The sequence below is a fragment of the Numida meleagris genome, chromosome 2, assembly GCF_002078875.1.
Source record: "Numida meleagris isolate 19003 breed g44 Domestic line chromosome 2, NumMel1.0, whole genome shotgun sequence".
Classification (NCBI taxonomy): Eukaryota; Metazoa; Chordata; class Aves; order Galliformes; family Numididae; genus Numida; species Numida meleagris.
This window is the reverse complement of record NC_034410.1, coordinates 133,755,267-133,781,955: the sequence shown is the minus strand read 5'-3', so window position 1 is coordinate 133,781,955 and position 26,689 is coordinate 133,755,267. Positions and strand designations below refer to the sequence as shown.

General features: G+C 37.7%; 1 protein-coding gene across 1 annotated transcript in view; it reads left to right on the top strand.

The window, feature by feature from the left end:
- Positions 1-24,024, top strand: part of EIF3H (eukaryotic translation initiation factor 3 subunit H) — an 80,461-nt gene extending 56,437 nt beyond the window's left edge. The window contains exons 3-8 of the mRNA XM_021387201.1: positions 7,152-7,319; positions 8,786-8,885; positions 10,286-10,435; positions 18,144-18,264; positions 20,920-21,052; positions 23,766-24,024. Coding sequence (XP_021242876.1) covers positions 7,152-7,319; positions 8,786-8,885; positions 10,286-10,435; positions 18,144-18,264; positions 20,920-21,052; positions 23,766-23,863 — 770 coding nt within the window. The 3' untranslated portion in view covers positions 23,864-24,024. The remainder of the gene's footprint in view (positions 1-7,151; positions 7,320-8,785; positions 8,886-10,285; positions 10,436-18,143; positions 18,265-20,919; positions 21,053-23,765) is intronic.

Sequence of the window (26,689 nt, the reverse complement as noted above, 5' to 3'; positions counted from 1 at the left end):
TGATGGAGATTTTAATCTTGTATGATATGCATCTTCTACCAACACACAAAAAATAGTAGTACTAAACTATTCGTATTTTAAATATTGAGAATGTTTACCTGCCTTATAGAAAGAGACTGAAGATTAAGTGATGAGTGTTTGTAGAATACGGTGAAGATGTAGTTTGTTACATACATATATGCCCAGAAAACTACTCCAGATATGTGGCAGAAAACCTTTAAAATGTCTTGCATTAGTTGTTTGACAGTTCTTTCTTAAGGATCATTGTCAACAAAATAGTGGAATTTGTATTGCTTAATTTCATCTTTAACTTCAAAATATTGGTTTTGAGTGAAATTCGGCATTAAAAATGTTTTTAGAAGACTTGTCTCCTAAATTGTTTTAAGTTAATTGTGTTAATATTTCGGGAAGCGTTGTATTGCTTCCATCCTTTGGAATACTGCTGCATACTTCAAGAGACAATTTTGGAAGTCACCTTGACAGTCCTGCCCATTTCTTCTAAGTTCTTCATGAGGCTCCAATGTGTTTGTTCAGAAATAATGTGAATTGCCATTTTCTTGAATTGTAGAGTATTGTGTGGTCAGTAAGATTTACTTAGCTTTTCCAAAGGTTCATTTGAGTATTCACTTACGTTATAATGAAATGATTTGATAGCTTGATTGGTTTGATTGCCTCCTTATTCAGTGGTTATGTGCTGAGGCTGGAGCTCCATGCTTCCTGTCAGAGAGCGCTGGGTGCATGCCAGCACATGTGCAGGAAGTGGTGTGCTTCCATTTGCTGCTTTCCCATTGCCCTGTCACGCACACCCCCGTGTGTGGGGTAGATGTGGTACTGAGGGGACGTGGTTTAGTGGGCATGGTGGGGATGGCTTGGTGGTTGGACTAGATCATCCTAGTGGTCTTTTCCAAACTTAATGATTCTATGCTTGTAACCAACAGTAGCGATGAAGCTGCTTGCTGAGCTTATACAATTAATAGTTGCTTTAAAGAGTTACTTTTCCCTCTTTTGTGTCACCCCTTCTTTCTCATACAGTGGAGGCCTTTTGGCTTTAGAAAGTGTTGAGACTATCAAATCTTCAGTTTCTGTAGTAATCACCTTTTCAGAAGTCGGTTGGGCTCCCTCTTCGCAGAGCATCAGTAGCACAAACGGAGGTGATTGCTTCAGATTTTAATTTCAATTTATCCCATGATCTCTATTAAAAAATAAAAGCACCGTTAGAAAAGCAAGAGTTATAATTTTTCCACTTGAGTTGCTAACTTATCAAAATGTAACAATTCCTTTAGAAAAATGAAATCCACTTTGGACATGCATTTTCAGCCCCTTCTTTTTTCATCCCCGATTGTAGCAAATAGAATGGAGTTGAATTAAGTCTTTTGACTTAAAAGATCTCTTGATCTGTTTCTGTGGTCTTATGATTGACTATGACTCCTAGACTTTTGCCTGTTATAAGGTGATTTTTTTTCCCAACCAGCTATTCACAGGCCCTGGTCTGCTTAGCTTCCAAATTTAGAGGAGATCAGGTGCTTTCAGCCACTATAGCAAAGATTCATAAAATGGAGTACTGTTTTGTAACCAATTTGATATTTCAGTGGAGGAAATGAATATTATTGAGGAAGGCAATATTTACTTTTAATTTTTTTCTCCCTGAATAGGTGAATTGTTGAGTTATTCCACTTCTGCGTTTGTCTTGGGAGAAGCTGGGAGTTGGATATAGATAAAAATCTGCAAATACATGCACATGTGTTGCAGTCTTAAGCTTGAAATATGTTTCAGTGGCATCTAAAGGCTGTTTTAGATAATATATTGCTATCACTAGAATTAACTATTTTCTTGGCTCCCCTTGCCCGTCCTTCATATTTTTATTTTTTAACCAGAATAAGTTGGTTGTGGTGGTAATTATATTTGTATTTTCAAAATTTGAGTTATCAATAGATGCGGTCTATGTGATTCATAGTTTTTTAGGCAATTAATTGGGATTGTATGTGTGGAGGGAAAAAAATTAATCTGTTGTCTCCATAATTCTCTGAGCTTAATTAAATTAAATACATCAATTTTCCTTCTTTTCAAATGCATATACTAGTTCCTTGAACTAGCATCTGCTAGCTTGTTTTAGTCATTGAAGATACTGTTTGATGCATACATGTGGTTTGGCAAAGTTTAATATGTATAGGAAAAACAGAATTTTTTTGTGCTGCTAAAAAGTACCATGTAGTGTATAGCACTTGTTTAGTACGCTTGCTGCCACAGGGTAGCACTTCAAAAGAGACAGATTAATTGCCTTAAAAATATTGCCTATGTTAGTAGTGGTGCTGTAAAAGGGATGTTTTGGCTGGTTTTCAATATAATTTGACCAGAATAACCAAAATTGGCCGTGTCTGTATTGTCAGTTAAATCCAGATAAGTGTTAGAGCAGGAGCTGGTTACTGTGGCTTTTGATAGGCTTTAGTTTCTGTCTTCTGACTGCCCAAAGTTCTGCAAGAAAATAATATTTATCCTCAGGTGGTCTGGGCAGTCCCTGGGGCTGAGAATGCTTCTGAATTGCTCTTGAAATTGCTTGATGTGCTCTCATGTGCCATATATAACTTGTGATTCTCAAGTTCGTAGCTGAAGGACCGATTTGCTGAATGCAAACACGCTTAATTGTGAAATCCAGGCTGAAGGTTATGCAAATGTTAGTGGTTGCTGGTTTCTTTGGTAGTGCCGTGCTGTGCGATGGATGAGCAAGGATGGCAGAGCAGTCCACAGCACTGGTACTGAGTTTTTCCACTTTGGAGGTGTTTGGGTTTTTTTGGTGTGGTTTTTTTTTTTTTTTTTTGGAGGCATGTCCATTGCTGCTCTTCAAACCAGACTTCTTAAGATATAGCGACTTCAAAGTGTGTTTTGGAAATTGAGGCCCTGCACATCTAAGGTACCATCAAATGTATTGGTTCTGGGTCATCTTTGATCAATATTTCACATCGTAACATTTACCAGTAATGTGAGTGTGGCCACCTTGAAATACACCTCATCTGACAATAACTATTTCAGAACTGGATTTTGGCAACATGTACATTGGTATGTGACCTCATAAGGGCTGGATTTTAATGAATTGTTTATAGAGAAAATAATATAATTTTAGAGTGTTGAATAGACTTGCATCATGTATCAGGCCGTTACAGGAACATTTGTTACAGAATAGTTTTGGAAATAAGCTGTTATTTCAAGCAGAATGTGAGTTTGCCAATTGTTTGTGATCTCTGGTGTCTTAAACTTGTTTGCATTTTAAAATCATCACATGGACTGTTTATTTTCTTTTTCAGTGTCTCAGTTGATTTGGCGTATTCCTAAATCAGGTTTTTGAATAGCAAAATTATTGACTGAAGCTATTTTAAGATATTTAAGGAATGCGGCTGAGTTGTCCCTAATGTTAAATGGGTCACCACATCAGTGTTCAGTTCTTGGTATTGTCTCTGATCCGTTATACAAATTTGTGTATGTTACTTTCTTGTTAATGTAGAGGATATATGTGTAAAATTCTAGATTCCAGAGTTGCTGTTGCTTTTTGGAAAAGAAGATTTTTATTTTTTTTTTAGTATTTCCTTCAATCTCTTACGATAAGTTTGTTAAAGTGTAGTTTAAATCATGGAAGAAATATCCCCCGAACATCTGCAATAGTCTTTTCTGTTTCTGCTTTTAGTTAATTGTCAGGATTTTTTTTGTACAGACAAGTGTCAGTCAGATTCAAGCAAAGCACCCAAACTGTACAGTTTTGTGCTTTCTTTTTTTGCTTGAAATTAATTATAATGCTTGCTAGCTGCCTTTTCTTTTTTTCTTCCCTCCTGCTTCCCTGTTGAATGTGTTTGCAAACAAGTGAAAAACTGTAATTTTAGAGGAAATGTGTATTTTAACGGTAGTGAAAAAGATCGTCTGTTCAAAAAATCCACTCCTGCCAGGTGCTTAGGAGGTAGAGGTGCAATGAGTGCGTTTTTAATGCAAGAAACATGAAGTGCAGACATGTCTGATAGCTTACCTCATCATAAGGAAGCTTCTGAGCAAATAATTTGCTTAAAAATGCAAATTTCACTGCATTCTGGTCTGACTTGACCATTCCTTGGCCCTTTTCCTTGCTCATTTAAGCTCCGGGCATTCTCAGACTTGGAGGGCACCCGCGTTTCCAAACGCTATGGTTTGAAACAGTGAACTCCTTGTCAGAGTGCTTGACTTTCCCAAGTCCTAGCAGACTGAGGACTCGATAGGAGAAAGCTCTTCCCTAGTCTGTACTTAACTTCTAGTTAAATACATGATGCTTTGTAGAGCAGGCAAAAGATGTAAAGAAATGGCAGTAATGATATCAACAAAAGCAATTTAGGGACTGTTATACATTTGTGCAAGTTGGCAGCTCTTGGAGCTATCTAGCTGCTAATACATGTTATAAAATATATATGTTTGGTTAAAAGAGTTTCCATTTCTCTCTGGTGGGAACTGCATCATGTTTTAATTTCTGCAGTTGTTTTCCCAAGGCAGAGATGTTAGCTATTGATGCTTTATTGGTTCTTTGAGATTTTTCCACTATTGCCTTCATTATCATCTAACTGCTAACAGTCATGGGAGGAGAAACTGCTGACTTGAAATCTGGATGCTTTTCAGTGAGGCCTTTCTTTTACGTGATGTCTCTCACACTTCTGTTCAGTTACATGATGCTGTGTTTAAGACAAGAAGTCCTTGAATGTAATTTTTGGGTTACACTTACACTTGTAAGAGCATGACATACCTTTATTCAGACTTACAAAGATCTGGATGTTTTCGTAGGGTGTTCCCTATCTTTAACATCTCCTTATGATCTCTTAAAGGAGAAAGTACCGGAATGGGTTTACCAGATGATTTCATGGAAATCTGTATAGAAAACACTTTTTCTATCACTCCATGATCACTTTGATTTTGACTACAACTTCAATTTTAAGAAAATCAGCACTGCAATTGGTAGTGTAGATGAACAGTCTGAAAATCTGCATCTATTTTCTTAACAACTAAAAGTTCCTCTCTGTCAACTGCTTTTGAAAATCTGTTTTTTCTTTTTCATGACTTCATCTAGCTAGAAAGGATTTAGCCGTAATTTCATGTCTTTGCAAGTCATGTCAAAAGCAAGTCTTAGTTGCTTTCTACACAGGTATATTTTTAAAAACATTCTTTAAACCAAAATAGCCCATTCTACCTACATTTTCCACATTTATTGAATGTATCATATGCTTTTTCTATTTAAAATCGTGGTCGTAGCAGTAGTCTTGCAATTCTGGGAAATAATTGTAATCTGTATGTTTTAATTGTAAAAAGTAGGAGAAAAGGGAAGAAAAAAACGACCAAATCATTAAATGTAAGGACCGTGCTTCTCTGACAAGCTAGATCTTGACTTTGTTTTTGTTAGAAAAGTGGGAAATGTCTTGAGACACTACCTGCTAAAACAGCGGGGGCTGCTGAGTTAAGGAGGATTCCTGAAGCTGTCCTGTATTTCTGGAAGCTGTGCAATGAAAAGGGGATTAACGTTTATTTTATTTCAGTCTGGCAAGGGGAAAGGTGTTCGTAGCGACTCTAAAAGAGCTGTTTGATCGGTTCCAGTTAGCTGGCTGTCCTGGGAAGCAGTGACACCTTTAGATGTGCCGCGGTGCAGTGGCAGCCCCGTGGCGCGGGCCTTTTTGCATACAGGCACATGGCATTTCAGACTGAACCTGGATGGTTTTGCTGTGTTAGCTGTGGGGTTCTAGGTTATCGTTGGTGTCCTGGGTGAAACGCAAATTGTAAGTCATTTATATTAAGGCATTATGAAATAGAATGCAGGCACCAACATATGCTGATGGAAAAAGTCTGCAAGTGCTTATACAAACGTATGTAGATTACTTAAGACATTGTAATTTAAAAGGGTTAGCAGACTGCAGAATTTGGTTTGTGCTTTGTGTGTGATAAGTTGGAAAAATGTGTCCGTTCTTGAGAAATATCTCCTCATATCTTTAAAGGATGTAATTGTTTTTTATTCTGGAAATGATATAAAGTGGGTTCTGAACACTTAGCACGTTCTATTATCTAATTAATTTATGTGGCTTTCTTTTATAATGAATATCATATTTTCATCTGTGCAAGGAGAACCCATGGGAAAAAAACACGCAAAAATGAATGCATAGGATGGCATTGTTTTTGCAAATTTTGGAGCAGCAGACAAAACTGGAGGATTGCATAGTACTGTTGCATCTGATTTCCTGTTGTTTGGCTGTGAGGACTGGCACTCAGAAGTCGGTCCCCTCATACACAGTCACCAGGCAGTGTCTGTCTAGAAGGTCTGATAAGCGACGAGGTGTGTGGAACTGCTTGATTGGAGCATGTTATACATTGCTTAATAGAATGCTTTTCCATCATGGTAATCTGTCTGAATGAGGCATTTGGTAGAAACAGAATTTGTTCATTGATACAATAAAACATTACAGCTGTGGGTGTAAAAAAAGAAAAAAACAAAAAAAAATTTCTCTGCTAATATAACTTACTCTGTGTGTGTATTATGTATAATACTTATCTATCCATCTTATATATATATATGTACTTTATATATATATATATAAAAGAAACAGTGTTTAAAAGTTGAAGATAAATGCAATTGAATCCGTCTGACATCTATAGCGGGTGCCCCAAATTATAATACTGAAAATGTAGTTCTAAACTGTGAAGAAGGCACAAAGTTCTTTCCTGTTTTGTATTTACATTAGATTATTTTTGGATCTAAAGGAATATTATTTAATTCCTAGCAGTACCATAATTTAAATCACTATTTATTTTTTTAAAAAATGGTAAATTACTACTGGTTAATGAAACCTGGTATCTGCAATTTTTTTATGAATGAGCAAGTAATACGCACTGTAAATGAGACGTAACAGTTTGTTGATCGCTTTAGCAATTAAGTCCAGCTGAAAAAAGAAAGTCTGCTTGCTTAGGCTAGCCTTACGTTCAGAGGAAGCCCTGTATTTTCCTGCAGATAGTCTAGTTAGTGCAGAAGCACGCTTCTACGCAGTGAATGAAAAAAAAACAATGAAAAAAAGTAGTACAATTTAGTCATTGGATATAAAACACTCTCTAGAAATAGCACAAATTGTGTAAGTTTACTTTCTAAACATAATTTTCATTTAATCTAGTTCAATACCAGATGGAAATGATGCGAAGCCTTCGCCACGTAAACATTGATCATCTTCACGTTGGCTGGTACCAGTCCACATACTATGGCTCTTTTGTCACCCGTGCCCTCCTGGACTCCCAGTTCAGTTACCAGCACGCAATTGAGGAGTCTGTAGTTCTCATTTACGGTTAGTATGAGGTTTCCTTTATTATTCTTTTCCCCTCTTAATATTATTACTACTATTTTTGTATTCTGTCTTTTGCCTGTAAGAGTAGCCTGGCAGGCCTTTTCAAGTAAATACCAACCCTGTGTCTACGGCAGCCTCAGCAGCAGCTAAGTCTAGACAGGGTTTCCTTCTTTCTGTTTATTTTTCTTGCTATCAGAGCCCTGATGTGTACGTTTTGGAATGCTGGAGTAGCTGCTTCATTTTTATTCCTTCATCTCCCCTCCCTCGTCGGAGGGGCTGGTGGAACTCGACCAGATGTCTAACAAACCCCGATTGCTAGCGTGTCTGGCTCTGTACGTGACTGACCAATCATGACACGAATTGCCAAGTTTTTTTATACCTCTGACAGAAGCATACAAAACCTGGACTGTTTCTTAGCACAAAGATTTTTTTCTTTTCTGCCTATTTAATGGTGTTTCCTCAAGCTCTCCAGACCAGATGTTCTGTGCTGTATCAGAACCGTAGGCAATTTAACAGCTTTATAGCCTCCCCCTCCCCAAACACTCACAGTTTGCCATATCTGGCAGACTTGCATATAGTTTCCAGCTGAGAAGTAAATGTAACGTCCTGAGTATCTGTCAGAAAAAATACTAATGAATACGATCAATCTTATGAGCTGCCCCAAAATTGTTTCAGTATGTTAACAATTGGATTACAGTAAAGAACAAGTTGTTAAAGTATACTTATATTGGCTGGAAACATTGCATCATCAGACCTTGATGAATTTTCCACTTGTTTCAGTCTATTTTGGTTTTCATTTTATCACCGATTGCTAAAAGTTTTACTGCGTTAAGTTTCAGACAACATGAATGTTAACACAGCTTTTATTCTAATGTTGGCATGATTCAGCCATTATCATGCAGCAAGTGTTAAGCTTCTTTGTCCTAGGAATGTAGCAGTTTGTTTAGAAAATTTCCCCCTGCATTCAGTATAGTATGTCACGGCAAAATTAAAAATTTATATACCAGTTACGCCGTTGTGCACCAAGCAGCAGGGCAACTTGATCTGAATTAGCTTATTGCTACTCAAAAATACTATTTTCGTATAAAATGCTGTTTAACGAATATTTTGATTTACTGCATAATAACTAGAGGGGAAAATATTTATTTAAATGAGGTCGCTGTTACATAAGTTATACGGATAGTTCGCATTAAGGAAAAGAAAATGTGAATTAGACCTTTAATGGGAAAATAATGTTATGGGTAGGAGGGTTCTCTATCCCCACTGTGTTCTCCAAGTTATGTTTATTAATCAGCCTCATTGTATATAGTTAGGCTGTATTTTACATTTCAATGTAAATGTGTTGATTATCTTATTTTTCTAAGAAGACTGTTTAGATTTTTGCCTCCTGTTCATGTAACTCATCTACTGAATTAGAAAGCAATCTGGAGTTTATATTAATATTCTTCCTTCATTTTTGATTATAGATCCCATTAAGACTGCCCAAGGGTCTTTGTCACTGAAGGCATATCGGTTGACTCCCAAACTGATGGAAGTTTGCAAAGAAAAAGACTTCTCTCCAGAAGCGTAAGTAATTGAGAAGAATGATTTCTCATGATCTACCTGGATTATTTGGGTGCAGGGATGTACATGGGATGATGAAATACTGTATTTTTAAAATCTCATGTAACAGCACGTGCTGGGAAACTGGATGTGTTATGTGCGATGATAGATGTGTACTGATACAGTCATTGAGAAGGAACGGAAGTCTGTCATTGGGCATTTCAATGAGGGCAGAAGCGGGGGGGACTCAGGCTGATTTTGGAGATGGCTGACAGGCTGGCTGTGAGGAATATGGTGAAGGTAGCTGTATCTGGGAGCAGGGTCAAAAAATATTAGAAAAGAAAGGGAGGAAGCACAGAGAGAAGGGGAAGTAGCTGGTCTGTCTTTGAGCTGGTTTTTTCCAGATGGAAAATTGAACAGGTATTCTACAATAGCTGGTCTTCTGTGTTTATTCCAAATGAACTCCCCCATGTGGACACTATCTTCTTGAGTAAAGATAATTAGTTTGAAAAGAATAGTTGCTTGTAATAGATGTAGGCCTGAGTTGTCTCCTTTTTCCCCAAACAGCTTGGTGTTCAACAACAAAAGCACAAGCACTTGTCAAACTTCATTCATTGAGGAGAAACTAAGTAACTTCATTGCTCAGTGTCTAAAGATAACATTTGCATAATGAACAAACAAATCTGGTCCTTAGTGGGGAAAAAAACAAACAAACAAAAGAATGGTTTTGTTTCAAGATTCCATACGCACACAGAGAAGTTAAGGATATACTTACTTGGAAACATATACCATGCTTTTTTTCTGGATTTTATGGAAGGTGTTAGTATCTGCTTTATTTTAAAACATTAACAGTAGTTGTTATATTTAAAAAAAAAAAAAGTGCACTATAAACTTGTATTTTAATATCCACCATAGAATTTAATTGTTCTGAAACACATGCTGTTTTGTCAATCTAATTTTCATCAGTAAAATTCTTAATTATTTAGCTATTGGGGAAATTGTTTCTTGTTGTAGTAGTCATGACTTTAAAGCTGTTTTGGTGTTGTATGGTAACTGTTCACTTCTATTTAAGAAACTCTTGTGGCAGGGAAAACACTCAAGTATTTTGGAAGGGGCAGAGTTAATCCTGTCAGTGCAGTCTTTTGCTGGAGGCTTTTTCATGTAAGTAATGTATTAGCGAGCAAAGCAGCTGCTTGACTTCTGAGAGTTTTTGTAGAGCAGCTTTTCCTACTCTTTGTAAATGTGAGGTTTTGCCTTGCAAATGCTCTCTAACTGAGAGACCTGACTTTTGCTTGCATATGGAGCTCTGGAAATGGGAAGTTTTAACAAAATTGCCTATTTAATGTAGCTGGAGCAACAGTTCAACAAAATGGAACAACTGAGGTACTGGTTATTTTAATAAATATTTTTAACTTGTTTCACAGTTTGAAAAAAGCAAATATTGCTTATGAAAACATGTTTGAAGAAGTGCCCATTGTAATTAAGAATTCATACCTGATCAATGTGATGTTGTGGGAACTGGAAAAGAAATCTGCAGTAGCCGATAGACATGAATTGCTCAGTCTGGCTAGCAGGTAAGTACTTGTTGCAATAATGGATGTATTTTTATTCGCTTTCCCAAGCCACAGTTTAACACCTTGGGTGAAATCCCAGTCTCATTACAGCCCATGGAAGCTTTGCCTTGACTTTAATGGGGTTAAGACTTTACCCTTCAAGTGTTTTTTTGCTGAAGGAAAAGCTGCGTGATACTGCTCGAACTGTGTATCCCTTTCAGTAGTGCGTATTTTCTTCGCTTCAGAAGAATACCAGCATTCAGAAAATTAAGTCAAATAATTCTGTTAGGTATTCTTTAAGCGATCCTGTTAATAATTTCAATAAAAAATAAATTTGTCTTACTTTAGTTGCAGATTTCATTAAAAAAAAAAAGTCTGAGAAACTGGAAAAAAAGCTCAGAGTGATGTTTGTGACAACCAGCATTAATGATGTTAGAAACTGTTTAAGTAACTTCGTGTTCTCGTAGCACTTTGCCCCTGAAGTACATTTATGTTAACAAAAGAGCCATCATCTGTAGCAGCACAACCAGAAGTTTGGTGTTAGCTAAATCTTACTTGACACAGTATAGTTACTTTGGTTATTATTGGGCTGATTAAAAATAACCAGATGTGGAAAATGATGCAATATCTTGTTGCGTAGAAATGGGATATATTCACTAATAGGTTTTTGGAGTGTAACACTCTTTTTACCTTGATGTATTATCAGCCAAGATTCTGATCTCCACTGTTGACTCTGCCAACCAAATTAGCTGAATACCAGTGGCCTTTTTCCTCCCCTCACCATGCAAAGTTATTTAAGATTCCATGTTTCTAGTGGCCCATATGTTCCCTGAGTTAGCAGTAGTCTTCAACTCCATTCCATTCTGTTTTCTTTTCCAGAGCGTACATTCACGTGCTGAGGGGATGTGATGCTTTTAGAGAAATTGGGCAAGAGAGATTGTATCTAAGGCTGAACTGTGCTTGGGAATGTACAAATGTCACAAGGGATATTTAGTCAATAATTTGTCCAGTACGGTTGCTGTGTCTGGAATTAATCAATTAGTTAAGAATTTTTGCTGAGATGTGCAGGCTACCCAACTTCCAGGCTTCCTATCAGTCTTTTTGCCTTGTCAAAGCTTTTGCCATGAGGAAAGGGCAGGTACTGCATGTGGGAGATGAGCAATTCCTCATGAGCTCTGCCACTTTACCATGAAAAGGAAAACTGTGCTGAGTACGCAGGGAGGTGTGCAGGTGACTTGACAGTGTTGTCCTTTATTGCTTCTGGGACTTTTCTCATGTTATAAGGACTACTAAGCAGCCTGGATCCTAGCTCAGGCTGCTGCTAGTCACACAGTGCAGTTCTGGAAATGGAAATGAGTTTGAACAGATCGCAAAACACAGGTGAAGTTTTTCATTGACTTGTCATCTTTCATAGTAACTGTGCTGTACTGCTACTTTTAACTCAGCTATAAGACAGACATTTGCAAGTTAATTTTCTTACTGGAATGACAGTGCTGGAGTTGTAGCCTGGTGCAAGACAGGCTTTTGAGGTGGTCCTTTCATCATAGAAGTGAAGGAAAAAAACATGAATCCAAGAGAAAAAGGAAACTCCATTTGTGCTTAGGAATCTTTCACAACAGGGGAAAAAAGAGAGCTTTTTTCTTACTGAATCAAAGTTTATTTTCAGTAGGTGTTTTCTTAGAGCAGTAAATATCACTGTTCTTGACAATGACACAAGTGGAAATGGATTCTTGATAAACCTGGTTAAAAGTGACTTTTCAATTAAATGTGTTTCTTTGAACTTGCATAGTTACTGTCCTTTATGCTGGCAGCAGTTTCTTCAGCTTACCGAAGACTACTGCTTCCCAGTAATGGGGAGTTAATTCAACAGATTCATCAGTTCTCAGCATTATGTCTCCTGAACTGACTTTCCTGGCAGCATTCTCTAGGCTCACCTGGTCTGTTGGAGGAGCTTAAGGTGCTTAGTTTGATTGGAAGCAGACAAAATCTTGTAAATTATCCCAGTGAGATTGTTTGAAGATTATTGTGAATGCATTTGGTTTTTTTTTAATTATTTAGAGCTGCTTTTAGTTACCAGGCAGGTTACATTCAGTGATAGCTTACGTTGATGCGACTCATCTGTCAAATTAGGAACACTTTAATGTTCATTTATTCGAGGTAGGGTGACTTACTTTGCTTGCTTAAGTATTTAACTCATTTTTACTTGAATTCAATTACCAAGATTTCTGTCAAAGAATATATTACCTGAAGTAGGGGAGTTCAAATTACCACTATTCTGGAGTTTTATTTTCATTTTGTATTTCCTTATTTTTGTCCTTGGATAGGCTGAAAAATCTCAGATATCAACGTTTTGTTTCTAAGTTCTGGTGTGTTTTCCTCTATGAACTTTCGCTGCTGCTGCAGATTTAGTTGGTGATAAATTTAAGGCTACTTTATTTTAGGTAGGGTGAGGTTTTTCTTTTCTTTGCTTTTTTTTTTTTCCTCCTGTCCTTTGGGAGCATCCCTGAACCTTTTTTAATCTTCTGAAGCAATGGTTTTGGCAATGAAATTATTTACCCCGAGTTCTTCTCATCTGGAGTGTTTGTTTCAAGATTCTCACATGTTCAACCACCCACCTTGTCTGAGTTTGAAGCTGTACCTATTTGAGGTACTTTGAATGCACCTTAATATCTTTTTTCCTTTTGAAGTAAATTTGTGATAATTGTATGAAGTACTTTACTTTTTGGGCATAAATCTGTGTTTCTCTTGTGAAATGTGAATTGACTGGAATATTCAAGGGAAAGAAGTTAAAGGCAGAATAGCACACAGCTAGCAAGTAATAGCAAGTAAAGGCCTTTTGCTCAAATTGTTATCCTCCTGCTACCCTTAAGGACCAAAATGTCTTGTGAAGACCTTGGAATACTGCCAATCTTTTGATAGATACTCAGGAATTAAAATCCTGTCAGATAATGTTCCAGATCTTCAGAGAAATAATTACAACCAACTTTCCCATTCTCATCCATCTCTTCCCTATTCTATTGATGATCTAGTTTAAATTAGAAAAAGCTTTTTTGTGGTCTAGCTTCATAATAGGGTTGTTCTATAATATCTCAATTTGTCTTAAGCAATTTTTCTAATAGTGTGCGTCAGTAGAAGCAAACATGTGCTGAACATTTACTGCAGTAACATCTACTTGGCAGCAAGATTTTTCAAACATCAGATGCAGTATTTTTACAAAAGTGACATAAGGAGGGTTACTTTGGCATTCAAAAATAATGTTAACCTTTGTTCATTGTACTGCTTATTCAGAAATCTGTGTGTTTAATGGATTATTAAGATAATTATGAAAATCTCTAATTTGCAGATGGGGGAAGCTGACACAGAGAGGGCAAATGTGTTGCCCAAAGGCACACATCAAAGTCAAAATAGAAAAGGGAATGGAGCTCTGAGACTCCTGACTTACATATCTCATTCAAACAAAATCCTCTTAAAAAGAGCACAGGTTGTTTTCAGGCTGAAATGCGGAGATGTAAACAAGTTCTTCTGCTAAGCGGTGGGAACGTTCCTTAGAAATATTTAATCAAAAAGATGTGCTTCGCCCAGCAGAACCTCTCTAATCCACACAACGCTGTTTCCCCCCAGGAGGAGTAATGCTGTGCAGAGTGGCACCTTTCCCGTAAAGCAGTGACGGAGAGAGGGGCCTCAGCACAGCTGATGAAATTGGAAAACCAGCGCGGTAGATAGAGCTTTTCTTGTGCTTGCCCTTGCTGTTCCCTGACCTCATTTTCTTTATTCATGATGCAAATAAATGGACCCCTCATGTACTTTATTTTATGGTGATTGTGGGCAATTTCAGAGAGCCTTTCTTTTTGGATGCCTCCAGCTTCAGCGTTGCCATCCTCCAACATGGGGCGCATGGATCAGCATGGCAACTCAGATCTCAGAGATTGTGTACTCTGATCCCTTTTGCAGCATGGGTAAATAAGCTTCTCCAAAAGTGGAAACTGTGAGGCCTTACAAGCTATGAGTAGAAAGAGATAAACCTAATGTGCAGGACATGGGAAGCTGAGAATTATGGGAATTCCTGCTTTTTTTTGAAGCTTTGGTTTCTGACTTGAGGATGCATTGTGGGTGTTTCAGGCCTTTAGTGAGTACGTGTGGAGTCCTTTCCTGGTTAAAGATGCTGAGGGAAATGTGGGCTTCATGTGTAGCTCCGTGCTATGAATCCTACAGAAGCGGAGCCAGTTGAGGTTCCAGCCCCCAGCTGCTTGCATCATTCCTCCCCTCTATCCCCATTTCATCTCTATATCCCTCCCACCCTCAAAGATTTTTTTATTCCCTCATCTGTTTTGGAGTACGGCTGTACAAATAGCTTTGTGGAATAGACTGGTGGAAAAAGCCAGGCTCCCACTCTTCTTCCCTTCCAGCCCTTCCTTCAGTCTCTCACTCTCTTGCTCTCTGTTTAAAGAAACCCCAACAGAGGGTGTTTTTGCATTTACAGTAGAGTGTTTCATTGGAACGGTTTGAAGTGTGCCCACGCAAACAGCTGAATCCATACAGCTGAGAGTGCTGTAATCCTTGGGCAGAGGGAGAGGCAGGAAGATGCTGATGCTGGAACCTTTTAAACCAGCTTTGCTGGCAACAGCAAACCACACCTTTGCTCCTCTAAAATATATCCACAATGGGAGGCTCTGGTGGTATGAGTGTTCCCTCATGAAGAGGGAAGCTTGCGTTCAGGTCTTTTAGCCAGATCTGTATCCTAACAGGATACGCTTGTGCAGTGAATGATAAATGGGTATAATTTGATATATAGGTGATGCTTTCTTCTTCCATGGAAGCTAGACCATGATACTGCCAAAGGCAAGGCTCGTCAGCCAGAAGAACCAGGTCACCTATGGGTTAGGGATGCCCACTCACACCTTTCCATTTCTGACCCCCAGAATTATTTTAACTTCAGTTGATAACTGTTGAATTAGGAATTGGAAGTAATCCCTGTGCCAACCACTTCAGTATGTATCTGCCCTTTTTGGAGGAGAGTAATATGGGGAAATAGGAAAATACCCTATCCAAGTATAAGGCTGTTACAGAAGAAGTGCACAGCACCAACAGGTGCACGGTCACCTGTGTGGACTTTTTGATGCTTAGTATGATGACAATCCTTCAGCTAGGGTATGTCTAATATTTTTCTCCTATAAATATTTGCTGATACCTGAGGTAGGGTGATCTAGTGCTATCTCAATGTATCCATTGAAAATGCAGTTTCTGTATTACTGGTGCTCTCAAAACAATTTGTCAAATGCAGGTGCTGAACTCCATGTTGTCTCCATTTCACTATCACAGAGACTTTTAGAAAAGTGCATCTTTAAGGATATGTGAGCAGCAATTACTTGCACTTTTTTTTTATTGCAGTGAAGTGTACTGGGCATGTAGGTACTGTGTAGTGTAAGTTTTGATATCTTCTATGGGAGTGCATAAGGTAAGGAGATACCTAAAAGAGCTTTTGGGTTGAGTAAGTGTATGGTGAGTTTTATGGGCTGGAGCAATAAAGTTTAACCTTCTAAATCTCACTCAAATAAACTTCTGCTGAATAAAACTGACTTAAACATCACATACATAGATTTTTACGAATTGTTTCCTATTGGCCTTTGTATATTCTTAAAGAGATGGAGTAAAAGAGAGTATCAGGCACATGAGACATAAGGAAAATGCGGGTTCTGTATTTGGAGCATACTTATCACTTCATGTCTCAGTTCACATCTGTTTAAGTTATCTGTTTTTAGATTTTTGTTTCCTTGGCAATGAGAGCAAATGTTATATTACTGCAGTGTCTTAACAATAACTCCCTGTTCCAGTATTCTGCTATACTAAGCTGCTCCTAGAGAGATTCACATAAAATCATTTCTTGCAACCAGCTATATTTCATATGGATGCTATCTGTAAAATAATTATGTATTCCTGATGGCTGCATACCCTGCAAGGCCATTAGTGTTCTGATAATATCCAGTTCTTACACTAACTCAGTATAATATAAACTCTGTAAAAATGAAAACATGCACACCCATGGCAATGGCAATATTCCACAGTTCTAAATATCATAATGCTTGAAATCTTCAGCTGAAGAAAGAAACCTTCCAAAAAGTTTAAAAATAATTATTACAGTGGTGCCTTTCTTTCTGCTATGTAGCTGAAGTCTTCCTCACCATCCGCCCCTGTAGGCAACTGAAGTTTAAAACTATAGCTTGTAAATAAATTGTGCTCAGAAATTACTGATCCAGCCTTTTGTGGGGTAAGCAGGCAGCTCAGCTAGTGAAATAGCTGTTCCAGTACTTGTTGATGATGGTGAGTGTCCTTAGCTACATTCTCAGCAGGTATCCTCTCCTGCATCTGTATATTAAAAGTGTCTGTCTACAGTTCTGAATTCTGTGGGCTTGGGGAGTATTTTACACTTGAAAAGGGACGTGTGTAGTATTAGGTGTCTTGTTCCCTTTTCACATTGCGCTGCTATTTCCTACTGGCTCTTCCAGTTAGTTTCCTCAGTCCGTAGGAAGGACTTGGGGTGGTGAGAATGCATTGTAAAAGGCAGTAGGAATCTCAGATCATGCATAGAAACAGTGACTGAGAGATATGATTCTGACATAGAAATGCACCAAACTGCTTTTAGTTGAAAGTCCCAGGCTGGATGTATCTCTGGGCAGCCTGGTCTAGTGGTTGGCGACCCTGCACATTGCAGGATGGTTGAAACCAGATGATCATTATGGTCCTTTTCAACCCAGCCCATTCTATGATTCTATGAAAGAAACTCCATGAATAGTAGTGGATTTCAGTTGAAGAAGAGAAGAATGAGGTTAAGCTGTTTAGTCCTTGGTCTTCAGCCAAGTTGTACTGGGTGAGGCTTAAATTTGGAGCCAACAACCTAGCCTTCTGATCAAAGGGATCAATACAGAGCAGTAAGTACCCTTCTTTTACTGCACTACCCTGTAAGCACAATCTAGGATGAATACAGTCTCCATGGGCACCAGTCTTTAAAGTTCCAAAACTTAAACTTGGAAACTATACCTTAAGTTCCTGCAAAATACTGAATCAATTGCTAAAAACAGTTACAATAAAAGTTGTTTAACAGACTGCATTTGTCTGGCCAAGGCTGTAGATCACATAACTGGAACAGGACGCGCCCAGCCTAGCTGCTTCCATGTTGCCTATGATATGGAATGTAGAGTTGGCTGGGCTGGATGCGATACTCCCTCTCAACAGCTAAGACCAAGTGATGTCTGCTGAACTTCCAGGCATGGTTTGATAGTCTAGTTAATGAGAGAGACCTCTGAAGAGTATTTAACAACCCCCATTCAGCATCAGAAATACTGAAAAAAGCCAGGAATAGCTTGAAACCAAACTTTTCTAGTATGTTTTTCAAGGTTGTGTGTCACCAGAAAGGCATCAGACTTTCTCTTTTAAACACTTGACCTGAATCCATAAATCTTGTTAAGCAGAAGGTTTTCATAAATAGGAAGTTCTTTGCAAAGACCAAAACATTTCAATATTATATTTGTAATGGGGCAGGACAGTGTAGGAGGAGAAGCCAGGTAAAGTATCTTCAAGTAAATGCATGAACAAAAATAACCAGGAACTTAATAAATAAATAAATATGCAAACTCTGCCATTCGTGCAGAAAAGTTTGTCAAATAACTTGAATTTTCAAGTTCAGATTTTTTAAAATAAATTCAGTCTTTCAGGAATGTTTCTTGTATTTCAGTAATCACCTAGGGAAGAGTCTGCAGCTGCTGATGGACAGAGTGGATGAGATGAGCCAAGACATTGTGAAATACAATACCTACCTGAGGAATGTAAGCAAGCAGCAGCAGCAGAAGCACCAGGTTGGTAACAGGGAAAACCTGAATGAGGAGACTTTCTCCATGAAATATGGTTTGGGGGAGTGTTATCTAAGATAAATAGTTTTGGATTTGGATCTGGATCTAAGCAAGATAAAAATTTTTACAGAAATGTATCCGTTAAGTAGAGTCGTAAAATGTTATAGCTAGTGGGGAATCATCAAATGAATTCAGTTGTGCTGACACATAATGGGGATTTGTCTGTCTTTGCTATTTTATATGTTTGTTAGTGATCTGTGATAAAAACAAAGTCACTTGATAGATGTACTGTGGACATAAGGATTAGAGGATTAGTAAATGAGATGAAAGAGCAGTACAGTGAAGTACAAGTGAAGTGTTCCAAAGCAAACTGCTTTAATGCCATCATATACAGTCCTCCAAAGAAACAATCCATACTGATAAGACAGCAGAGTGCCTTCCCATCTGAAATGACATTTCAGTCATGTTTTATGTCCGTAGATAGTGATACTGACCAAGTGATGCTGGCTTTTAATTCCTAATACCAGAATAGCTGTTTAAAATCCAAAAGACTCTGGTTAGGGAATCCTGAATGGGAATACCAGCTCTATGTACCCCTGCTTGAGCAGAGAGGTTACACCAGATGACCTCGAGACCTCTGCCAGCTGTCAACCATGGTGTGATTTTTGAGACAGTTGCTTTACCAAATGCAGCAGCAAATAAAGCAACACCATGTCTAATTAGGCAAGAATGCTGGTAAATTGGAAAAAAAGCTCTATGGGAATGATTTAAAAGCCTTGAAAGCAGATATTCACAAATACAGTTCACTTCATGTGATAAATTCATGTGTAAAATTAAGGAGTGAGCTGCTTACTCAAGAAGTACCTGCAAGAAAAATAAATTTGAGCTCTTTAATCTAGCAGACAGAGATATAACAAGATTCAATATTGGCCAGTTGAAATTGGACCAGGCTGGTGTACAGAAAAAATATTGCAGCTATTGCTACACAAAGTAGCTAGTTATTAAAAAGAGTATCCGTGTTTCATGTAAAATGCTTTATCACTGACTATTTCAAAATCAGAATTGGCTTTTTTTTTCCCCACTTAAGTATGGCTTGAATAGGGATTACTTTAAGGAAGCAGTACGTGATCAGTGGCCTCTTCTGGCTTTGCAATTCCTGAGGACACAGAATCTTCCTGCATGTTATCTTCAGAAGAATTATTTTCCTTTGCTGCCTAATTTGAATAGAAAGATGGCATGCACTTCAAAGGTTTTGTGGATAACAAGGGGATGTATTTATTTGGAGAAGCCGAGCAAAGGAGGTTCCATGGTGTCTCACTTTATTTCTTCAGTAACTATAACTGCTTTAGTAGTGGCTCATTGTGACATAGTTAGTGGTCTTAACTTCATTTTTAAAATGGAGTGATTATGATTAAGAGCAAACTGTTTCAATAGAGAATAATAGGCAGACTGCTGAGAAGTGAATGGGGTAATGCAAAGAAAGAAGAAACTACATGAAATACACATACAAATATGGGCATTTAATATTTTATTTTTAACAATGTCCATAAAGATGTATTTGTCACTACTACTGGAAAAAAAATTACTTCATTTCAGTCTGCCACCAAGTCTGAACTGTTCTCTTGTGTGCAGATACATTTAAGTAAGTGAGAGAATATACCCTGTACAATTTGGCTTGTTTAGTTTAAAGATTTTTTAGCATGTTGAATATGAGGAGATTGGTGGACAAAACTTACAATGTTAATTCCTGGCTCTGACACCCACTACAAAATCTCACGTATGTGTTTTTGAATGTATGTAGTTCTCCGAGAGCAAATGTTTGTCCACTAGATGAAAAAATGATCAGCCTTAATTTTTATGAAGTTTTAATTATCTACATGGGAAAGAGAAATACTGAAAACAAATGTCAATATATTTTAGTAGCAGATTAATTTCTACAGACTGCTGTTTCAGTATATCATTGGGTAACCTACAAAGAAATGACATCCGTGTGGCAGAATATATGAATAACCTAAACGGAAAAATGAGCCATTATACTTCGTTTCAGCTACTGCTTTGTCATGGTTAGAATTAATACCTTTTGGTTTAGAATAACTTGTTTAATCAAGTTCTCTTCCCCTTTCACATTAATGTTGTTTAGACCTTTAATTTACATAAAATTGAGTATTTCTATCTTATACCTGTATAACTATTTGAGGCAGTGGCTTCTCATACCTACATATTCTAACCTTTTTTTCCATTTTTGCTTGGAGAAATGGAAGCTTTTATCTAGCGTGCTGTAATCTTTTCATCAGATACGGTATTTATCTCTGAAAAATCATAAAAATGATCCCTACCACTTGAGTACTACATAATTTTCTAGTGCCTCACTTCTTTCAGGTGCCAGCTTGAAGGAAGAAAATAAAAATGCTTGCTGCCAGTGAATTGAAACTAACTGAACTTCGTTTTGGGGTTATCTTTTAGAGCTTGGGCTACTTTTTTACTTGGTCATTTTGTTTCTTAAATAAGGGGGTATTTGAAATTCCCTTGACTCTTTACCCTGTATGGATAAGTAAAATTTTGAAAACCTTCTTGCTAGTTAAACAAAGAGCATCTGAAAATAAAAACCTTAGCAGTGCTTTGAAAGTCCTGTTGCATTCTGTTTCTGTTGCTTTTTTTCAGTACCAGCAGAGACGTCAGCAAGAAAATTTACAGCGTCAAAGCCGAGGAGAAGCCCCTCTGCCTGAAGAGGACATCAATAAACTTTTTAAACCACCACAGCCCCCTGCCAGAATGGAATCACTCCTTATTGCAGGTAATGTTCCAGCAGTCTTTTTGACTCATCTTTTCACGTATGAATGTTACCTTGGGAAAAACTGCAGTTGTTACCCTAGAAAGCATCTTAATTTTTTTGTTACCTTTGACACTATGGTCTTATATTTTGGTGTTGGTATTGTTCTAAATACTGTTCTTCATTTGGTCAAAGCCCCTGGTGTCTGAAGCATTCCAGAAAAAGTGGCTAAGATAAACAACTTCGATGCTAGTAGGCAGTCCGTGCCTCTGCTGGAAAGTGAGCTTCCACACGTAGAACAATTCTAAACCATCTAGGGAAGTAACTGAGGCATGTTACAGATACCAGTATGAACATACATGTTTTTATGAAATGAGGTTTAACCAAAATGGTTGTGTTTAGCTGGTATAAAATCAGGTTGATGTGTTTATCCAAAATGGCTGCATTTAGCTAGTGTAAAAATCAGGCCTCTGTGTTTAACCAAAATGGCTGTATATAGCTTGTGTAAAATCAGGCCTCTGTGTTTAACCAAAATGGCTGTGTATAGCTTGTGTAAAATCAGGCCTCTGTGTTTAACCAAAATGGCTGTGTATAGTTTGTGTAAAATCAGGCCTCTGTGTTTAAGCAAAAATGGCTGTGTATAGCTTTATACTTGATGTATGGAGACTTTCTCAGTTTACTTCTTACTCGGCCATCATAGCTAGCCTGTGTCTGACCATCTGTGCTTCATGGGTTTCTGGAAAAGGGCAGGAACAACAACAAGAGCCTCTTCCTGGCTCTGTTCTGAGAAGCTGAAGTGGGATTTGAAAGGAAAGCTGGAGAAATGCTGTATGGAGCATGGCTTTTCTGCACAAATTGGAGAAGCAACTGCTGCAGTCAATAAGGGGCTCTCTACACTCGTAGCCCAGCTCCTCCCTCGACTCTACAAGTTATGGGGCTGTACAGCTGAGAGGCAGGAATCAACTGCTTGGGCTGGGACCTTTGAGTCGGAGCGGAGCACGTGTCTGCCTTGTTATCTGCAGCTCTAAGTTACTGTGACCATCCCTAGGTGTTGAAATGACTGTTGCAGAAGCTGAAAATGTTGCTTTTAACTTCATATAGAATTGGGCCCACTTCTTTGATCTTAGTGGCCAGAGTTCTAGGGGAACTATCTTCCATCTCCCCACACCCAAATGTGAATGAAAATATAAATGGGAACAAAGTGCAGGTGTTTTTGGTTGTGTTTAATCCCCAGTCTGTTCAGTTTTCTGGTGTTCTGCAATGTATAGCTACAGTTTGCTACAAAATTAAGTGCCTGCCCCTTCCCTCCTGAAAGAGCAAAAATAGCTGGGACCTCACAGAGAGAGAAAACCTAGATGCACTGCTAAGTAATATAAGTTTGGAAAATGTCATAGGAAATCCATTTTCTTTTTTAAACTATGGGAGGCTTTTCAGCTTAGTTAGCTATCACCATTGTTCTCTACTGGAAGAAAATTAAACAGAAGTCTTGGCAGTTAGAGTACAGAAAGTGAGTGATTTGACATAAAAAAAAAAAAAAGAAAAAAAAGAATTTTAATTACCAGTCTTCAATTTTGGAATGACCAAGAGATTTAAGGTAGTACTGTTATTTTTTCATACTGCTAGTAAATGCTCCTTTTAAAAGAAGTAATGTACTTGATTCATTATTCAATCCAGAGTCTTTCAAAAAACTATTGTTCAGATAGTTTTGAAAAGTTAATGAATCCTACTAGCAGTAAAGTATTTAAACACTCAGCTTTAGCATAGCTTAGAATATGCAAAATAAGTGTGCACACGTGTGTTATGATAGTGATAGCTTAATGTGAATCATCTCTTAGGAGAAATTAAAAACTATTAAAGGAGAAACAGAGCTTTCAGCCAAAGCACTCTCTTCATTTCTTTTTTTTACTACAGTCAAGGGAAGAATTGGAAGCATCTACTTAAATTCAGATGAAGTAAAGTTTGTGGATAAAGAATAAAACTTAGCTCTTTTGTCTCTGAGGCATTTAAAAACTTTTCAAATTGAGCATTAGCTTGAGAGTTTATTGGGCTTCTAAACAGTCTTAATTTTGATTAAACTGGCTTCTTGTTTTGCTATTCCTGGCTAACTAGGGAAATAACTTGTAGCAATGCTTGTATAAAAGTGTTTTAATGGGCACATTTGATTTGTATAGCACTGACAAGTCTTCATACCCTGAAGACTTTTGAAATAGCTAACAAAGTGAAATATTAGGTGGAAAAAAAAAGCCTAGAAATTGTCAAACAGGAGTACCACAATTTTCAGCATTAGAGGAAAATATTTGTCGTTATAACATTTTAATAGGGACAGCAGATGCACAGAAGCAGAGATTGAAAATAAGCTATATAGTATTTTTAGAGCAACTAAATTAACTAACTCATTAGTTAATATGATTAGGCTTCTGATACAGCTACAAGAATTGTTTGTTCTTTTTATTGCAATATGTCTTTTAAGAAATTGTAAATAATACAACTGTAGGAAAATTATGAGGTTTTCAGCAGACTAGTTTACCTGTTCTACTGATTTATTCTTCTTTCCAAGCCTAATTGGGAATACTGATGGTGTGAATACCCAAATGTAGAGTATTCAACCTGTTTTGGTTGCTTCTCTATGTAAATCCTATGTGATCCGTGATCTTGCTGTTTTTAAAAAAACATATTCTAGGATGTCTTTTCTGAATTTGAAAACTGACAAGGTTTTAATCTTCTTTTCTATTGACAGGTCAAATTAACACCTACTGTCAGAATATTAAGGAGTTCAATGCACAGAACCTGGGCAAGCTTTTCATGGCTCAAGCTCTCCAAGACTACAACAACTGAAGAAACTTTGCTATAACCTTCAACAGAAAGAATTTTACAGTTTAATACTGTTTGCGATTCGGTTGAAAACTTTGTATGTTGGGAAAAGAATCTTGTAAAACAATCACCTTGGTTTGTGCAGAACTCTCCAGTAAAAAAATAAAAGGCAAATTTTAATGATATTTTAGTATTTCCTTATTTGTTGGCCATATTGGACTGGAATGCTCTGTGGTCATTCAGGTTTTCTAAGTGCTTGGCGGTTATTCCTGTTTAGTCATAGCAAATAATACAGGTTTTATTTAACTTGGAATCTGAAATAAAAACAAGTTGCTACAAATGTTCAGTATAGCTGACTTTATAGAAGAAATTTAATATTTCCCTGTTTTGGTTGAGAACTTACAACCATAATGTGCTAGTCGCTTAGAACAGTTTTTCGTTTTCACTTTAATCTGTTTGGACAGTCTGGTGCAATGGCCCTTCCGTATTGCAAATATCTCATGGACTTCACAGTTGGAACACAGAGATCAATATTCCGTGGAGACTGATCCCCACGATGTCATGCTAGGCTGTGTTCCCATTTTCTTTTGCCACCACCAACTACACTGAAACCCAATGATCCTGCTGAAATCTTCATGGAAGGCGCTGTAGAATTAATGAATCTGTAGTAGGTAGTGTGGTGTAAATGGATGCCATACCTACTCTGCATTAACTTTACCATCTGCACACGCACTTATTCCTGAACATGAGGTACTTTACTTTTTAACGAGAGCATTAATTAAAGGGTTTAATGCATAGCAATGCACTCGTGTTACTGTTTTTTAAAAGAAAAAGAAGAAGAAAGAGTTATTTCCTGTCATGGTGTGATGAGTCCTGAGAGCCTAAAATGGCTGTAAGAAATTGGTTTTAGTCTTTTATAATGAATAACATCTTCTAAATACAAACCTAGTGTGGAAAATTTCAGCCTCCAAGGTGAATGTTTTGGAAAGTCACAAGCGTGTGAAAACGGAGGTTAGAGTAGAACTTATTTTTGTTGGTCTTAACTATAGTGCTTGGGGTATTTGTGCAAATGTGTATGCAAATTTTGTTCAGCCCTCAAATATTTGGCAAATTGCCGGTCTGATCTTGTTATCCCAGAAACTTTAGGCACCCTTGTGTTTATGTTCATACAGTGAACGTATCTGAAAACAAAAAACCTGTTAAATGTCCTGCTACGGTGCACGTGATTTTTGTTTTCTCTATAAATAATATTTAAACTGTGTTAATTTTCTAGTTTTCTGAAGGGCCAGAAGATCCCCACTGCAACAGAAGTAGGAGCAGATAATTAGGATAAGGTGGAATACTTGAAATAGAGGGGAAAAAATGATCCTCTATATAACTGGGAATCAAGGATTGTCTCTTTAGTGGCTGTATATACAAGGTGAAGTACAAGTAACATTACACATACCTCTGCAAAAGAGGTGTTAGCAGAATAAATACTTAGAGTAGGTTCAAAACAAATTGTGTGTTTTGAATCCTTTAAGGTTGTGGATATAAATGAAAGTACAATAACCTGCTGTGTTAGAGTTTAACAAGATCAGTGCATTTATTATAGCTGAAGTGAACATGAAAAATGTCAGCTAATGCATATGAAGAAATACGAAAGTCTTCAGTAGAGATTCATGGCTTCTCAGGATGTATGGATTTGAGTCAGATGAGGAAATGAGCTACAATAGTGGGTAAGGCATAAGTAGATTTTGGAGGTGGTTTTTGACTCTTCTGTTCTGAATCATACTTTGGTCATCTGCCATGGTGAACTGCATTAGGGGCAGCCTACCTGAGCCAGGCAGGTGGAGTCAATTGAAGCTGTCAGTCTGTAAATGAGACTCAACAGCTGTGCGGATTAAGAATTAAAAGGGGCTGTGTGTCCATGCTGGGTCTGGTGTCAGCTTTCCCACAATCAATATGTTCCTGGAATTCAGCTCTTACCCGTTCTCTTCCTAAAGTAGTTGAGCTTATTTACTGTAGACAAATCCTTTCTAATTATCACAGCACTACCTATTTTTGGCTGTGAAAGGCTTCTAATACATATGCAGCAAGAATAAATATGCAGTGATGTTAAAATCTTTAAAAATCACCTCTAAACAAGTCAGAACTTTTTCTTGACCAATCACGCAGTGTTTAGTCTTGAAAATAAACTTTTTCCCTAGAATACCTGCTCTGGTCTCAATTTTCCGCACTCCTCCATGTTAATAATGCAAAGATAGTGAATTTTGATATCTGTAGTGAGTTGCAGTACAAAATCTCCTCATTTTTGCTCCTGGTGTTAGTAGGTTTCTATACATCCCATAAAGATCACTCACAGAGAGAGGAAATGCATAGGAGGACTTTCTCATGTTGCATGTGACTGTTCCAGAGACGGTCAAAATTTTTTGCTGCCTATCGGCACTGTCTGTTCTTTTTTCCATCGGTGAACCTCTCATCATTCTGGCAAGCAAGGCCTCTGCACTGCGCTCCCATCTCTGTCACGTGTCCACAGCTAAAGCGTATGCTCCTGAGAGATGAAATGTGCAATATTTTTTTTTCTAGTTGCTTGATATTTGGAATCTTCACAAGTATAGCTCTCATTTTACTGCGATGATGCCTCTGTTCCACTGCTACTATTAAGATGCTCCGATTGTACTCATAACGGAGCCCACAGTGGAAGCGAAATACCCTCTCCGTTGGTGGTAATGCTAGCCCCATGCTGCACTGCTGTGACTGCATGGTGAAGTCCTTTGCCTTTTCATGAACAAATAGAGCATAAAGGTGTTGGTATAAGACAAGGCGAATGCAGATGGTGTTGCATAGATTAAAAGTTATTGTTCCTTT